Source organism: Cimex lectularius, unplaced genomic scaffold, assembly GCF_000648675.2.
Source record: "Cimex lectularius strain Harlan isolate CLEC.00 unplaced genomic scaffold, Clec_2.1 scaffold160, whole genome shotgun sequence".
NCBI classification, from domain to species: Eukaryota; Metazoa; Arthropoda; class Insecta; order Hemiptera; family Cimicidae; genus Cimex; species Cimex lectularius.
In genome coordinates this window covers 243,663-261,424 of record NW_019392776.1, presented here as the reverse complement: position 1 = coordinate 261,424, position 17,762 = coordinate 243,663, and the positions used below count along the sequence as shown (strand labels likewise).

At 30.8% G+C, this 17,762-nt stretch overlaps 1 protein-coding gene across 4 annotated transcripts in view; it reads right to left on the bottom strand.

Moving 5' to 3' along the window:
• Positions 1-647: 647 nt before the first annotated feature.
• The window catches only part of LOC112127184 (multiple PDZ domain protein), a 246,017-nt gene continuing 228,902 nt past the window's right edge, over positions 648-17,762 (bottom strand). For 3 of the 4 annotated variants that reach the window (XM_024227639.1, XM_024227641.1, XM_024227642.1), the window contains 9 exons: positions 11,283-11,330; positions 7,438-7,542; positions 7,086-7,157; positions 6,826-7,003; positions 5,737-5,915; positions 5,472-5,627; positions 5,236-5,391; positions 4,986-5,149; positions 648-1,812 (listed from right to left, as the gene is read on the bottom strand). In XM_024227639.1, the coding sequence (XP_024083407.1) occupies positions 1,773-1,812; positions 4,986-5,149; positions 5,236-5,391; positions 5,472-5,627; positions 5,737-5,915; positions 6,826-7,003; positions 7,086-7,157; positions 7,438-7,542; positions 11,283-11,330 (1,098 nt within the window). In that variant the 3' untranslated portion in view covers positions 648-1,772. The remainder of the gene's footprint in view (positions 1,813-4,985; positions 5,150-5,235; positions 5,392-5,471; positions 5,628-5,736; positions 5,916-6,825; positions 7,004-7,085; positions 7,158-7,437; positions 7,543-11,282; positions 11,331-17,762) is intronic. The other variant, XM_024227640.1, reaches the window with a different exon arrangement.

Sequence of the window (17,762 nt, the reverse complement as noted above, 5' to 3'; positions counted from 1 at the left end):
ACATATATGATATCAAGATGTAGTCCATGTAAAATCTACATTACTAGCATGAAAATATACTTCCTTCTACTGGTTCATATCCCATAAACTTCCCCCAATAGTATGGTTTATACTGATTCATTGTAAACATGGTATATAATAAATTGTTCAACTTACATTTGGTTTTACTGATTTTGTGAAATTGTAAAAATTGTATATTATTAAGTTTGGAATTTATTTTTTCCAAATTTTGTTATAAAATTATAGTTGTAAACAAATAAAACCGTTTTTTATCTGAACCATACTTTTCTTATAAATTTTGTCAACAATAAATCTACAGAAATATACAATTTAAAATATTGGCTAGGGGTAACTTTGTACCCTGCTCAACCGCTCGAAGATTAATGGCTATAATAATAATAAAGTAATAAATAACAATAATACAAAATAGTAATCAAACTTCATTCCATAAACAAGTAATTCAGTTGATTTTTAACCCAATATTATAAATATTTGTTCAACTATGAAAAGAAGACGGCAGAATCTTCCTTTATTTAAATTACTAAATAGTATTAAAGATGTCCATTTGAAATAAATTCATCACATAAAAATAATTTGCTAGATTTTTTTTTTCTTGTTATCATACCTGTATCTCTAAATTACAAAATAAACTGAAAATAACTAGTGTTTCCATTAGATAGTATATACAATTTAAACGCAATAACAAAATTGAAATTTTGATGGTCCCCTGATCTCTTGGTCGATCACGATTGTAATAAAAACCCAATTTATCTAAAAATACGCAATTCCTAAATGATTCAATCATACAAACAGCATAAAATAAATCAATACGTTATTAATAAATTACAATAAATACGTTTATTACTGTTTATGTTTTGCTAATATAGCTTGAAAACGGTTATAAGTAATACTTGTGTAAAGCCAATCTCAAAAAGTAGAATTTTTTTGTTAAACTGTTTTGATCAATGTTTTGAATGATACAAACATTTGTCATGATTCTACAACGATCAGTATATTTCCTGTTTTTTAAATACACATGCGATATATATTTTTTAATGTGTAACGCTGTGAAAATAAACATTTTTAAATAGCAAAATCTATCACATTTTTAATTCAATTTTCCAATGATTATTCACAGATGGATTGTATAAATCTTTGATAACCATTTGTAAATAAAGTTTTAAAATATGTTTTAATTGTACATTACTATAAAGCTTTAAAAATTGTTATCATTCATTTCCAACATTAAAATTCTAAAATTCTAACTGATTTAGGAACAAATTTTAGGTCTACAATCTATAATAATGACCTATTAAATTAACTTAATGACTGCTGTGATTATCACATATATGCAAAAGCAAGAGTAGCAGTAATTCACTAAAGCCGCTACCACATTACATGGATGTGTTTGTTCAGTAGCACAATAAACAAGTAACACTGTGTAATTTATATTGCTAAAGAGAACGGTAATATAAAAAATATATTTTCACATTAGTTAATCAATGAGAGCTTTTATATAAATATTGAAGTTTGCTGGCATGTAGAACTTTATAAAAATTTTATGAATGTATAGTGAAAGTGACCGAGTAGTAAGTCTTAATCATTAATTTTCATATTTATCTATTTGACTATGGGTTTTAAACTTTTGTTTATTGTATGTCCAATTATTTGGGGGCCCTTCTAGGTTTTCTTGTTGGAAACAGTCTTTAGAGAATAAATTATGCCTCGAGGGATGCGGATCCATATCATGTTAGAATAAATATGATTCTCCTTTAACATCCTCCAACGCGGAGGAGTTTACACTCCTTTCTCCTGAAACATATTTAAAATGACATTAGAGGAAAAAATTGAATAGTAAAAACAACATTTGTGTGGAGTCAACCCATTGTCGGTGTTTTCCTCTCAATTTAACTAATATCAGCATTTAACATTAGAATTTTTTATATCGAAAAAGACCAATTTGAAGGAAAAAAAATCCAATTCTTTTGTCAAGCTTTCAAAAAATATCACTTTCATCACATTTCATTACCAACAAATATGAACATCAATTGTCAACATGGGATGCTCATAGTTTCAAAGTCCTGATGAGGGATGTGCCGAAGAAATATTTAAAGTGCAGTGAATTTATCAATAACTGTTTTTTTTCTTCTCACTACCACACTACCGCTCTCTCCCATTTTGGCGTAAAAAAAGGTACTTCGGAAATTTTGTTGTTTATTTCAAAATCTATACACTTTTTTGTTATATTAATTAAAACATGTTTATTTTAATGTAAACCAAATTAAATGAGCTCAAAAATCCAAAAGTTTAATCAAAATTATTTAATTAGGATAGTTTGAAAGAAAAAGAAAGTTCACCAAAAAATAGAAAATCATTTAGCAATAGGACAAATAGTTAGTTACATTTTGGAAATTCTGGTCTAAAGTTCAAATTTATCTACTTGTATGTACTTTCCACAGGGTTAAGAATCAAGAAAAATGAAAATGAGGAAAAAAAATTAATGATTAAAAATGAAGTATACTTTATTAAAGCTCTCCGTGGCCATTTCATTTGTCATCGAGAATTCAACCAGATTACACGACATTTGAAAAATGGCAAAAAGGAGGGAAAATTCAAAAGGTGTGGTTGAGATGCGCGGTTGGTGTCCGAGTGGATCGAGGTCACGATAGCTCAAGTGGGAGAGCAGCGGCGTATCAAGCCGAAGATCGTGTGTTCGAATCCCGCTCGTGCCATTGACATTTTTATCTCAACTAAAAACCTTAATTAATTGTAATATATTGATTGGTCAAGTGAACCACGAAATTAGTGAATTTAATCAGGAAAAAGTTGTTTATTAATTTTAACATTTTTTTTTGACATTTCTGTGTATTTGTTGTAGTTGTTATAGTTAAATGTTTGGTATGAATTTGGGTTTTTTCCAATGCAGTCAGTTTTTGAAATGATAACTAGTATTGCCTTTGTCTGCTTTTTCCCACATCTTTGTGCTGGAGGTAGTTGTGATATTAATATTGAATATTATTGGGTTGTCCAAAAAATAATAGAGATTTTTACGTTTTCTTTCAATTACTCTTCTATATAATAAACTGTTTACATGTGATAGATATTTTTTTGAATTTAATTTCGTTTTACAAGTTTAAACTCGGTCAGAACAGTGCTCAAACAACCAGCAACATTAAGAAGTCCGAGGCGATGGCAGTATGAGTGAGATGGTTTAAAAAATTCCGAGAGGGAGACTTTAGCCTTGAAGTCAAAGAAGTTTGTGGAAGGGTTTCTTCCCTAGATGATGATTTTCTGCTAGCTTTGGTCGAACAAAATCCCAGAACAACTGTCCGAGAACATGCAGAGAATCTTTCAGTTAGCAAATCTTACAGCTTCTTGAATCCTGGTGAAACAATCAATGCTTGAAATTGAAACAATGCACCGATAATCGGCATTATCGAAGCCATTTTTGGTCAACCAGAAGGGTTGATTCTGTTACACGACAACGCTCGACTTTATGTTTCACAAGTGACAACACAAAAACTATTGGATCTTGGTTACAAAGTTCTCCAGACCTCTCACCTACCGACTACCATTTCTTCAGACCCAGACACATGGACATTTTACATCCAAATAAAATTTATTAATCAAAAGTTGTTAGAAAATTTATTTACAGAATTTGTAATAAAGACTCAAAATTCTATTCAGAGGGTATAGAAAAGTTGCCGTCACTTTGGGAGAAGTGTATTGAAAAGGATGGAGAGTGTTTTAAATAATAAAAAATGTTTAAACTCATTTATTAAATTATTTTTATTTTATAAACATGAACCTGCATTATTTTTCGGACAACCCAATGTTTATATCTTGGAATAGAGAAGGATTTTGAAAGGGCATAACTCAAGGATAATTGTCTTAGCTACCTAAACAATAAAATTAAATTTAACTCTAATTCAGCAAATTTATTTATTTTATTAAATTCACTAATTTCGTGGTCCGCTTGACCAATTAATATATTACAATTAATTAAGGTTTTTAGTTGAGATAAAAAAGTCAATGGCACGAGCGGGATTCGAACCCACGATCTTCGGCTAGATACACCGCTGCTCTACCACTTGAGCTATCGAGACCTCGATCCACTCGGACACCAACTTCCCATCTCAACCGCACCTTTTGAAAAATGGCAAAAAGGAGGGAAAATTCAAAAGGTGTGGTTGAGATGGGAAGTTGGTGGGAAGTGGATCGAGGTCTTGATAGCACAAGTGGTAGAGGAGCGGCCCGAAGATCGTGGGTTCGAATCCCGCTCGTGCCATTGACTTTTTTATCTCAACTAAAAACCTTAATTAATTGTAATTTATTTATTTTATTAAACAAAGTATTTTATGAGCTATGGGTAAAGTGGGTAGCCATACATAAAAATTTAAAAATTGTATTTCCTTTTTGGCTTTCCACGTGAAACTAAATCAAATACATGAAAAAACCAACCAACCACATATTCAAAACTGAAGATAAAAGATCAAATTCTTTAATCATATAAACGTCATAGGGAGGGAACCATGCATACACAACAATGCAATTGATATTCAAAAATGGTATTACTCTATCTAGTTGACATCTATATTTCTTGGTATTACTACCCTGTGTAACAAATAGGCATAGAGTCATAATTGGAAATGTATTTACTATTGATTACTAAAGATAGCCTGAAATTTTCCCATACCTTTTATTTTAGTTTCCTTTGAATATGCAAAAACAAAAACAGAAAATCCAATTAACATTGTTAAAACATTTCCCGTGAAATTGTTTCAGAATTACTGGCCAAAAATACAATAGTAAAACCAAGAAAACTGGAATTTGAGGATTTATTCTTTCAATGTTAGAATACACAATTATAAATATGACACAGCTTATTAAAAAATGATTTCTATCTATTAAAAAAAATCGTTAAACATTATTGAGCATAATAAAATAAATCCAAGACAATCAACAAGACATCAGATTATACACACCTCGATTTGTATCGCCCAAACTTTAACGACACTTTTCCAATAGCTGTTTTCAATACTGCAGCAGCTTCTTCATGGGTCATTTTTTGAATATCTTGCCCATTGACAGTCATTATTTGATCACCTTTCATTAATCTTCCATCTACACTTGCGACTCCACCAGGGACCTGACAATCGAGAATATTTTATGTTGAAGAATAACTAGTGATAATAAAGTAGTATAATAAGAGATCTTTAGCATTAATTAGCTTACGATTTCGGAAATGTAAAGGCCTGATCCAGTTTTGCGCCCTACAATGCTGAGGCCCAAACCTTTGCCAGGTTTTTTTGTTAGTTCAATTTCCATTATGTCTAAATTATTGATTTCATCATCACTGTAGTTTACATCACGAAACACAAGCATTCGAACCTACACATTTAATAAATACCATGTAAATAGATTTTGGTAAATTAAAAAGATTAAAAAATCAACTGAATCATCAATCGTACTTTTCCAGGAATTTGTCTTAAAATTGTCAATGCTCTAGTTTGAGAGATATTTCTAAAATCCTCACTATTTACTTCTAAAATATGATCACCAGGTTTAAGTCTGCCATCTTTGGCAGCAGCACCTTCTGCATAAATTTCATGAACAATGATTTCACCCTGGAAAGCATAAAACAGAAATGTTATCAAATGACGACAAATAAAAATAACAAAAAGAAAATATTTTATAATGATAACAGACATGATTTATTAACTGGGAAAAACTTACGAGTAATGAATCGACACCTCCAACTACACTAATTCCAAGGCCAATTTTATCTTTATTTATTTCGATAGTTGTTTCCGATCCTGGCGCTATAATGGCAGTGGTCGCTAAATTTTCATCAACATCCATTTTCAGTTTTCCTGATGGTGATGGTGATAAAGAACCAGGAGGAGGCAAAAGCTCTACAAATATTAAGTTCAATTGTTTTCAACATTAAAAACATATTTGTTTTGCTGTGTTAATAATTTTTGAACTAGACTAAAAAAAAATCATGCAAAGGGTAAAAGGAAACAAAGAAACTGTTCACATTTAAATATATAAAACAGAACCGACTGGATTTGTTCAAATCTCGCTTTTGACATTTTTGAAATTTTTATTTTAGAACAGTTAACTATTGATAAATTCTAGTAATTTTCTTGAGATCCAGTGCAAGAAGAAAACTATCAAAATTATGAAAGTTTATTAGATACAATAAGCAGTTGATAAATTTTATAACTTTAAATGGTAAACAGGCAAAAAAGATTAAGAGCATAATAAATTATATGAATAAATTAAATATAAAAATATGGATTGAGCACATATATACAATTGTATTGTCAAAAGAAGTAGGCATTACTTTCTTAAGAAGAAAATCTAAAAAAAAGGAAGAAATGTTTGATTCTGGATTCGGCCTTCAAACCTTCAGATGATGAATTTTTGTTTTGTGTATTCATCTTGTAATTTGATACAAATCTTGTGAATTAGCCGTGATTATAAATCACTTGTCGTTGCACTAGATTTTCTAGATTTTCCCATCTTTTAAAACATTGGGGTTTGATAAGTTGGGCCTGCTGCAGACTGTGAAGTCAGTTCTGCATCTTTTCTTTCTACTTATTTGAAAGTTAGAATTGAGGACATAAATACAATTGTATTGCCAAAACAGTTGGCTTTACTTTCTGCAAAAGAAAATCTAGCCACAGCAAGGATTCTGGTGTATGCGTGCACTTAGCTTTTAATTGACCAAAATCCTTCAGATGACGAATTTTTCTTTTGTTCGTTCATCATGTAATTTGATATAAATCTTATAAATTAGCCATTATCGTCATAAATTACTTGGAGTTCCACTCTGCGCTGGTTTTCCCATCTTTTCAGACTTAGGGGTTTGATGAGACGTACTCGCCGTAGACTGCATAGTCAGTTCTGTAACTTTTCTTTCTTCTTCTTTGGCTTTGTTTGGATTGCAGACTACTAAAGTGACAACGCCTTCTGTCTTTTTCAATAACGCAGCAGCCTGAAGTTGTAAATAGACTTTTAATAATTTTTTGTAATAATGTAAAAAACAATTATTAAACAAATATTTAGAATCGACTTACATTATCATAATTTGATCCTAAAAGGGTATCTTTATTTACAGCAAGTATCATGTCTCCGACACTTAAACCTGCCTGGAAAAAGGGGAAAAAAATTAAAAACACCATTACAAATGTATAGACTAAAACATATAAAATGTATGGTATATAATGAGTAGTTTGAAAAAACAAAACCCAAGCTTACAGAGAAATATTAGAAAAGGGAAATGAAGAAATAAATGAGGCAGAAAATGTTCACCGTAGGGAACAAATCAGATGAAAGAAGCGAAATCTTTAGTCAAAAGAATTACACATAAAAACTAATCACTTCATGAATGATGCTGTAATAGTTTATAAACTGAGAACCAAGAAATACCTGATGTGCTGCGCTTCCTTCTTGGATGTCGGAGATAAATATACCTTGTCCCACTTCTGCATGCTTCCCTTCAATTATCATTATACCCAAGCCTTGTCCACTTTGCTAAAAACAAAAACAAAATGTAAATACACTTACAATTGTGTTATATGTTTTAGGCAATGTATTAACAGTCGTTCTATGTTTTTTAATGTAATTTTGGAAAATGTTTTGAAAAGTGTGAAACGATTGCGATAGATCTAAGAGAAAAGATCACCAACTGTAAAAAAAGGCAACATCAAAAAGTTTTAGACAAAAATATAACTGACAACATATTAACTAACATGTTCAATTGTTTACTGAAAGGTTGACATTTGGTTTCGCGTTATTTTTTAATATTGTATGATAGCCATCAACAACTAAGCTAACTAAAGTGGACACTGAAAAGTCTAAATATATGAAACATTTAATTAAATACTAGTAATGACTAGCTTTAGTTTTTTTTAATTTCTATTTTTTGACAATGATTTTCAATCTACTTGCAAGCTTTTGGTATTACACTGTGATACATGTCATGCAGGGATTTAGTCGCATTTTTTGTTTTTACATAGAAAATTGTATTTTATTCTATTGCAATAGCTAGTATTATACGGAGAAAGTTAATCATGCTTGCTTATTTTAGCTGAACAATGCTATTTTCCGTTAAACTTTAGACACATATTTTAAGAGTTTAAAGATATTTTCTAAATGTGGTAATAAAAGTTTAAAAAATATCAAATTTACTTTTAATGACAATTAATTAAAGTTTTTAGTTGAGATGAAAAAAAAGTTAATGGCACGAGAGGGATTCGAACCCACGACCTTCGGCTAGATACGCCGCTGCTCTACCACCTGAGCTATCGTGACCTCGATCCACTCGGACATCAACTCCCCATCTCAACCCCACCTTATGAGTTTTCCCTCCTTACTACTACTTTTAATATAAAACAAGTGTAAATAAATAATTCTTTGGGCTGCAGAAGGTTTCTTTAAATCAGTCATCAATAGCTACCAAACTATACATGATTTTTTTTTTAAACTGCAATTTGAAAGCTTTGCAATTTGATACGTATAGAATTGTAATGAAATATTAAATTATCAATATTTATAGCGGCTTGGTACATCAATCATGCACAAAAGTTTGAACTCTTTACAATGAACCAATTTACTTTTCCTATACCAAAATATATAAATATTACACTTCCTTATATAATTCTATCCATGGAATGAGTGTTTCAATGTTTGATATCATAGTGAACAATTAACACCGATACTAAACAATTACTTAGAAACTAAAACAAAAGACTAATTAAATTTTTTATTGTACGGGCAAGTTGGTAATCCTCGGAAATTAAAATAAGAATAAATTACATATTGCGATTATAATATTTTCTCTTTTTTCTAAAATACTTTATCAATATCAAACTAATATGATAAAAAAAGACATAAAAAAAAATAATGATCAACAGTGATGCAATTTTCTTTTCATAACAACTGCGGCTAAACATTCAATTATGATTATTTGTCCTGATTAAATAAAATTTTGTAGGCAATTATAGTTGTTAATAGTCGATTTGTATTTACCAAGCGACATATCATAGAATGAAGAACTCACCCACAAAACATCAAATTCAACAGGCACATTTTTGTGATGCAAGCTCCTTTTTTTAAAAAATATATATATTTATTCAACGGCCAAATATCTCAATAAAAAATAAACATAAAATGGTGTATGTTATCAAAAGTATAAAAACAGCCAACAAACAAAACTTAAGAGAAAATCATATTGATAAAACCTTGAAAACGCAAGATTAAAAGAAGGAAAAAAAATATCCAACATATAAAACAGAATTCTGACACGAATAGTCATTAAATAAAGTCTCAATCCTCAAGAATAATCGACTTTTGAAAAAAAAATTGGTTTGTTTCGGATGACATGTCAGTTTTTATTATCGCAGAAATTCACTAATACCAACATACTAACAGATTATAATGAACAAATATTAATCCTTTATTTTATTTTTTATTTTGATTAGCTCCTTGATTCATTACACACTCTTTAGCTACCTTTTAATATGAACATGGAGACTTGATTTTCATGCTTATTTATTTTTTTATAAATTTAAATTCCTTCATTCGGCAGCCAAGGCTGAAAGAAAAGTTACAATGGAGTTTGAGGAATACAGCATTAATGAACAGACGGATTGTAAAATTTTCAGCTGGAGTCAAAATCAAATTGTAAAACATTGAATTGATGACAAAGTCCTCAGGTTTTGCTAAATGAAACCAAGCGTTTGGTCAAAAGAATAATTGTGATGACAATGTGTCGGTGTCAGTCAGGTTAACTGTTAATAAAAGGGACGCCAAAATTAAATCAAGAAAATTTTTTTATGGCCTATGGCTGGAGTCATTTAGTCTTGGTGTTACCGATATACTTAATGTTATAATTGTACATAAACAATGGGGGATAAGGTGAATTTACAAAGAAAGAAAAACACTCAGCTTGTAAGGCTTTCAAAAAATCCCTTCATAAAGACTTTGGAACTATTTGTAATGATTTACTTGTTTTAAAAATTGAAAGATCTAATTACAATGTTTAAAATTATGGCTTCAACCATAATGAATTTATTATTTTAGCTTAACAGCGTGGCCAAGATCTACCATCTGTCCATTCTGCAGTACGATTGTGCTTTTCAACTTTCTTTTTGCCACCCATTGCATTAAAACTGAATAAATGTGTTAAAAAAAGAAGAAAAAAAAGACAACTCCAGAGTAAATTAAACTAGCAGGCCTAGGAAGTTCTTCCACACCGAGCTTATTCTGCAAGTCTTGTCTCTGTCAGATTTTTCCTGTTTAGGAATATAAACATGGATAACTTCATTAAAGGAGAAATTTATGAAAATGGCCGACAGGTTCAACATTGTTTTCTGGTTGGATTTTCTTCCCAAACTCTGTTATACTTAAGCACCTTTACCGCGTAAACTGACATTTTAAATAAAACAATCCAATAGTTTTTTTTAATGTTGTTAATGTTGTATATTGTTAATTTATTTTATAGCTTTTTGTGAGTTAAACGGGATTTTATACCACAGTTAAAATAACTGAAAATATAAATATGAATATAACTATTAAAATGTAAACACCATGATGTTTATAAAGAAACAATTTTAAAACAAAACATAAATCAAGGACATAAATTTTTTTTATTGATTTAACATGTATCCTTCTTCAAATTATTACCTATTTTTGTTGTTAAATGAATCAAAATTAACTTAATTCTTTTGTAAAAATATTTTTATGAACGTTGTCTATTTACACAACATACTAAATATTAAATGGATTATTTGTTAACATTCAGTTCACACTATTAATTATTATATATACAAAATAAAATAATAAAAACAAAATAGAATAAAATAATAGTGATATACATGATCATTGTTAAGTAATTTTATACATTTAAATGTTGCCTATTTGTCAAATGAGTTTTTGTAAGATGTTAAACACTTTTTTTTTTTAAATTTGATATAAAATTTCAATTTTAGAATTCTTTACTACAAATTAAATGAAACACTACACCATTTCAATTCTGGTCGACAAAATTAATCTAGTTTATTTGTAACGAAATGTTCAATTGTGAGATTTCTTGTTAATTGTTAAATAGGTTCATAAGTTTCAATTTTTTACATAATAAAATTAAATGGGTTTTATAAACTGAATTCATCCATCACCAACATTTATTGGAAAGAAACAGCGTCGGAATTCAATGAAGTTTGCATGCAATAAGAAAGAAATGTCATGCGCATGCTTCCTCCTGACCACTTTACCTGACGGGTTGGGGAACCTGGTAGAAGGCATCGCTCCATGTTTCCCGGCTGTGACAAAACAAGTAATGAGCCTCCTCCCCTTGTTAATTATCATTTAACTTACATAAACCTTGTTGGCTCCTATTATACTAGTGTATTGTATTTATTTGTGAAAAACTCGATATGAGGAGTTATAAGTAGACGGAGTTGATAAAGATGGAAAAAAATGCATAGAAACATCACAATTTCGTAGCTGAATAAAATGTACACTTTTATGTAAAAAATAAGCAAACACAAAATCTTACTATGAATAAATATTTGTACTTAAAACGAAATCTCCCTCCCCCCTCCCAAAAAAAACAAAAAAAAACACACTGATGAAACAAAAGTATATATGAATTAAGAGACACTTTCTGTTCCAGATTATGTAGTTTATATAGATTTTATTTTAAAAAATTGTTAAGTTGTTAGGAGCCTTTGATCAAGCCTGCCTTACTCTGGAAACTCAAGGGCTTATATCCATTCAGTTATTACCTGATCTTAAAACCCTATCCACTAGAATACTACCAGATCCAAGAGATACCTTTACAAAGTACAAATCAGAACATTCTTCTCAACAATCCATTATGCCAAAGTGGGTATTACGCAAGGTTCATCCCTGCAGAAATTTCTATCAAACTTGATACAGTATGCATAGAGATGTGCAGATGAAAATGTCATCCAGGCTTATATGTAAGATAACCCAGCAAACTAACTATCGCCGTTTTATTTTATTTTATTTTTAAATGGTCTTATCAATTTTGTATATTAGTCAAGGAATGTTTGCCCTTTTAACAGAAAAAAATGGCCAGGGGGACGGTGGGAATTGAACCTTTGACTGAGGGGTCTAAAGCCGACAGTCTTTCTGGCTGACCACTACCCATTTGCCATTGAAACCACAAGAACCGCAATCATCCTAACATCTTTCTTACTGAACCCTGCCTGAAAATCGTCTTGAACACATAAAGCGCCAATGATCTCGCAATTTCCTCACTAGTGAGGAAAGTGAACCGAGCTGTGATTGGAGTAAAGTTAGTGGATTTCATCTCTCTTAAAATGTTCAAAGTTCATAAAGACTACAAAGTCCTTGTAGTGCTCTAGTGCTGTTGTAGTATAATAATGATAAAATGTTGTCAAGGGATTGCTTTGATTATTAAAATATTCTCCAGAGTAGTGTAGGTGACAACTTAATTATAATTACACTATCAAAAGGTATTTACACATGTAAAGATTACTATGTTGTTTTTTGCATACTAGAATGCAGTTCAGTGAAGTCTACGACTGTAATCTACCTAGTTTACAAATGTTTGTTTTCAGACCCCTGCACACTAACAATTTATTGTTTGTTATACAATTTTTTTGTTTACTTTCAAAAGACCAAACAGGACAGTTATTATATACAAATATATATGTATTTTATTTCCACTGTGTACACACATTGAATGACTATAAATGTATTTTTTTTTTAATTGATAAAGAAAGAGGAAAATTTGCTGGAATTAAACAATCTTTTCTTGCTGTATTAAATAAATTGAAAACATGCTTTTTTTGCGTTTTAAATAGCAAACTGTATTAAAAAAATCCTTAAATTCCATACACATCAGCAGAAAGACAATTATCAAGAAACACCCTTGGGTTCCAGCTGATTATATTAATCCCAACAAGGATGTAAGTATAACTAACTGCCTGAAAAAGATTTGAATTTTTTTAATATAAAAATGAAAAGGCTTTTGTTAAGAAAAAAAAATCCATATTAAAATGCTTACAAGAGGACGACCAGGTTGGTGTGTCACAGATTTGGTGACTGTACACTAGAGAGCCTGGTTTCGCCTTTTTTTTTTTNGAGTGAGAGAGAGAGGGAGTGAGAGAGAGAGAGGGAGAGAGAAAGAGAGGGCGATGGAGAGAGGAAGGGAGCGGGAGAGGGAGAGGGAGAGGGAAAGAGAGAGAGAGGTTGATGGAGAGAGGAAGGGAGCGGTAGAGAGAGGGTGAGGAAGAGGGAGAGGGAGAGAGAGAGCGAGAGAGATTAAATTTGCTATTTTTTAGTTTATAGTTAGTTTAGTTAAATATGTAGTTTTATTTCGCCGTTCTACTTGCTCAAATCAACTATGTGAATGGTGAATGTACCATTTTACAGCATTTAAACATTGCAATGAAAATATAATAAAAGCTATCAATAACTTAAAAAAATTCTAAAAAACCAAATATTTTTCAAATAAACTAGGTCATATATTTTTTTCGTGGAAATAATATGAACTTTCTTTTTAGCACCTCTAGAGAACCCAAAATATAAATTTTTGTTAGAATTTAAATTTTTATTTTTTGTGTCCCCTAAAATTTTTCGGATTTTTGAGAAGTTATCGGAATATCTGATTGAAACGGCTAAAAGGATTTTAACGTCAAACATATTGTTTGAAAGAAGAAGATCGAAGCTTTTTAACGAAGCATGTACGATCAAATACACTGACAGGCAAAAAATTCTACCCAATTGATTTTTTTTTCATTTTCTCGATAAAAGAAAATTCTGCCCTTAATTGTCTCATTGTTTTTATCAGTAAATATTAGTTTATGCTATGTTTTAAATTGGGAATATCAATTAGATGTAAACACACTTTATCCTTAATCCAAAACTAGAATAAAAGATTTTTTAATGTTTAGTTTTTACAGAATTTAAAAACTTTATTCAGTTTCATTTGAATTCTGAAGCAATAAATAGTTTAGTTTTTATCTTTGTTTTCTTAATTTCAATTTTTAAACTTAAAAATGGCACTTAGTGCTGAGGATGTTGCGTTATTGAAATGGTAATTAAAAATCTAAAACAAAATTAAGACAAATTTTATCTGTCCGTCTTTTTTGTTTTATTTTCCTTAGCAATTTACATTATTTTTACTTTTTTAGACAAAGACTCAATTATTAAACGTTAAAAAACGTGAAACTTTGATTAATATATACAAATCAAGTTATATTACAAGTGGGCGAAATGTTTTGCCTGTCAGTGTATATAAAATATTTCTATAAGAAAATAAACAAATCAGCAAAATTATTTGTCAGAAAATAACCTCTGCTTTTTAAAAATGGAAATAAAAGTCCGATTTGAATGTTCCATATGCTTATAAAATGCATTTGACAATTTCTTTAAACGAATTATCAGCCATTAAAACCGGTGCACTAGCTTTTGAGAAAAATGATGTTATATTAATTTAATTGTGACTAAAATTAAATTTTGAAAGAAGCTTGTTTAACTCGGTTACATAAAAACAAAAATGTCCTACGAATACGACGCAGAATATTCTAATTTGGTATGATTTAAAAAGACAAATCAACAAAATACTGCTTGTTTTTGCATATTTTAATAAGCATTCTATAAGCAAAGTAGATCAGAAAATGGTCAAACCTGACCTTATTGTCAGATTCGTGATTGTGGCGTTAAAAAACCCCTGGAAACCGACTTTCGTGGAAATCGGTCTAAATTACTTTTTTTGACAGATAATTTCGACGACTTTCTCCCTGGCTGATATTCCTAGAGCCAGCTCTAACATAATTTTTCTCAAAAGCTAGTGGATTGATTTTCATGGTGGTAATACATTTTAAATAAATTGTCAAGTGCATTTTATAACTTATAGAAACATTAAAATCAGACTATTATTTCCATTTAAAAAAAATCGATAAAAAAAATCCGAGGTTAATTTCTGAAATATTTTTTAAATATTTTTCGACATTAAACATTTTTATAGTACATACGTCGACTTGTCGAAAAACGAAAAATTTTAGAGGGCAAAAAATCGATAATTTAAATTCAAACAAACATTTATGTATATTTAAGGGTCTCTCGAGGTGCTAAAACAAAATTTCATATTAGTTTCACGAAAAAAATGACCTGGTTTATTTGAAAAAAAAAGAAACTTTTTGCTTAATGATAAACTTTGATAGCTTTTAGTATATTTTTTATTACAATCTATATAAAGAATGCTTTAAAATGATATATTCAAATAACTGAGAACGGCGAAATAAAGATATAAAAAAACGGAAAATTTCAACTTTCAAATTTTTTTGGCGAAACCAAGGCCTATTCACAAGAAGTAGCGGATACTTGACTGATATCTTGGAGTGTAGAATCACCAAAAAAGGTTCGGTTCAAATTGGTGATCCACCAAACTGGTCGTCCCCTTATTCCATGTAGGCAAGAGTGTTGAGTGTATTAAAGTTTTTAGGAATGTCTTGAATGTGTTTTCATGCCATATTGAAACATGCATAATTAAATTATTCGTTATGTTTTTTGCAAATGGTGCATTACTAGCTTGCACGATGTAATTTATTTTGAAACGAGTGATTTATCGGTCAGCCAGTAAAAATTGAGCTTTATTTATAATTAATTAAGGTTTTTAGTTGAGATAAAAAAGTCAGTGTCACGAGCGGGATTCGAACCCACGATCTTCGGCTAAATACGCCAATGCTTTACCACTTGAGCTATCGTGACCTCGATCCACTCGGACACTAACTTCCCATCTCAACGCCACCTTTTGAATTGAAAAATGGCAAAAAGGAGGGAAATCTCAAAAGGTGGGGTTGAGATGGGAAGTTGGTGTCCGAGTGGATCGAGGTCACGATAGCTCAAGTGGTAGAGCAGCGGCGTATCTAGCCGAAGATCGTGGGTTCGAATCCCGCTCGTGGTAATGACTTTTTTTATCTCAACTAAAAACCTTAATTAATTGAAATATATTAATTGGTCAAGCGGACCACGAAAACTAGTGAATTTAAAAAGTTAAAATGAAGTATACCTTCACTAAAGCTCTCCGTGGCCATTTCATTTGTCGCCGAGAATCCAATCCGATTACACGACATTTGAAAAATGGCAAAAAGGAGGGAAATCTCAAAAGGTGGGGTTGAGATGGGAAGTTAGTGTCCGAGTGGATCGAAGTCACGATAGCTCAAGTGGTAGAGTATGAAACTGAAGGTCGTAGGTTCGAATCCCGCTCGTGGTAATGACTTTTTTTATCTCAACTAAAAACCTTAATTAATTGAAATATATTAATTGGTCAAGCGGACCACGAAAACTAGTGAATTTATTTATAATTATCTCATACTGTGATGCGATCTGTTTATGTGTATTTTTAATTATTGAATAAATAAACTCCAAACTTTTTGTGTGATTTCATGTGGAAAATTTATAGAGATGTTTTTTCTGTCAACAGGACTCCATTGATTGGTAAAAAGCTTGACGTTGGTTTCTCTTAAATGAAAATAGTATACCATTTTTCAGATGTAAAAAGATCTCTAAAAGTTGTAATAATGAGTAAAGTTACATGCACTACAGAACATCAACTTTTAAGTACTGTAAATTGCCCTCAATAAAGAAACAAACTTTTAAAGGGGAAAAGTTTTCTTTTAATTGCTAGTTATATCCACATTTTGTAACGTGACACTCCTTGTTATCTGGCAAAGTTCAGGATCTGATTCGGCGAGCTTCAAGCCGACATAAAATTACATTTACAAAAAAGTCTGCCAAGTGGGAGGGCAGTATAGCTTCCTCATATTTTGTGCATGCTCATGCGCATGTGTTAATCCGTTTGGAAATAAAATTCATATGGGATCTAGAAAGCAACCCGCACAATATCTGAAAATTTCATAAAAATTAGTCTCAAGGAGTTTCGGAGGTTTGCCGGTTACAAGGATTTGACAACAGACAGACGCGGAACCAAATTTGTTCGGCCAACAATGTCTGAAAAAGACAAAAAGCAAAAAAAGTCTGAAACGCAAAATGCGAGTGGAAATTTTAATTTTGGAGGATAAGAACATTTCGACTTCCCGCATGAAACAAGGTTGCTCTATCCATGTTTCTGAATATCACTGCTTCATTAAGTATCTTTGAGGAGGGGGCAATGCGATTTGAGATATTTTATCTGTATTAGGTATCACTTTACATTTTTGTAAATCGAGTTAGAACCCTGATTTATATAACTTTTAAATGATTGCCTTAAATTGAGTTTATTATTGAGGTTCATTGCTAGCGTAAATTAACGGTTCTCTTAAATATAATTATTGTTGCTGATGTCATAAGAATATTCAGACCATTCGAAATATACTAATGGACTTACGAATCATGGCCAATTTTGAATACAAAACGTTATTAAAATTCCAAGGATAATAAATGACCTAAAAATATTATTTTTCTCAATTAACCTTGACTTTTACCATTTTTTAAACCGTTTGAAGGTTGAACTATTGTCATAAATTTAACATGGATATGTTTTAGGGATGGATGCACAATTTTTTGCATGACCATTTTCATGTCAAAGATTCTGGCTCATCGGGGAGTGCGCATGCGTTGGGTTCATTTGGTTAGAGTTAGGGCTAAGGACACGTTAGGCTAGGAAGTGCTAGGGTTAGGGTCAGGATTGGGACAGGTTAGGTTAGCCCTCAGAAAGAATTTTTTATAAAAAAAAAATTTATAGCCTATACAGATTT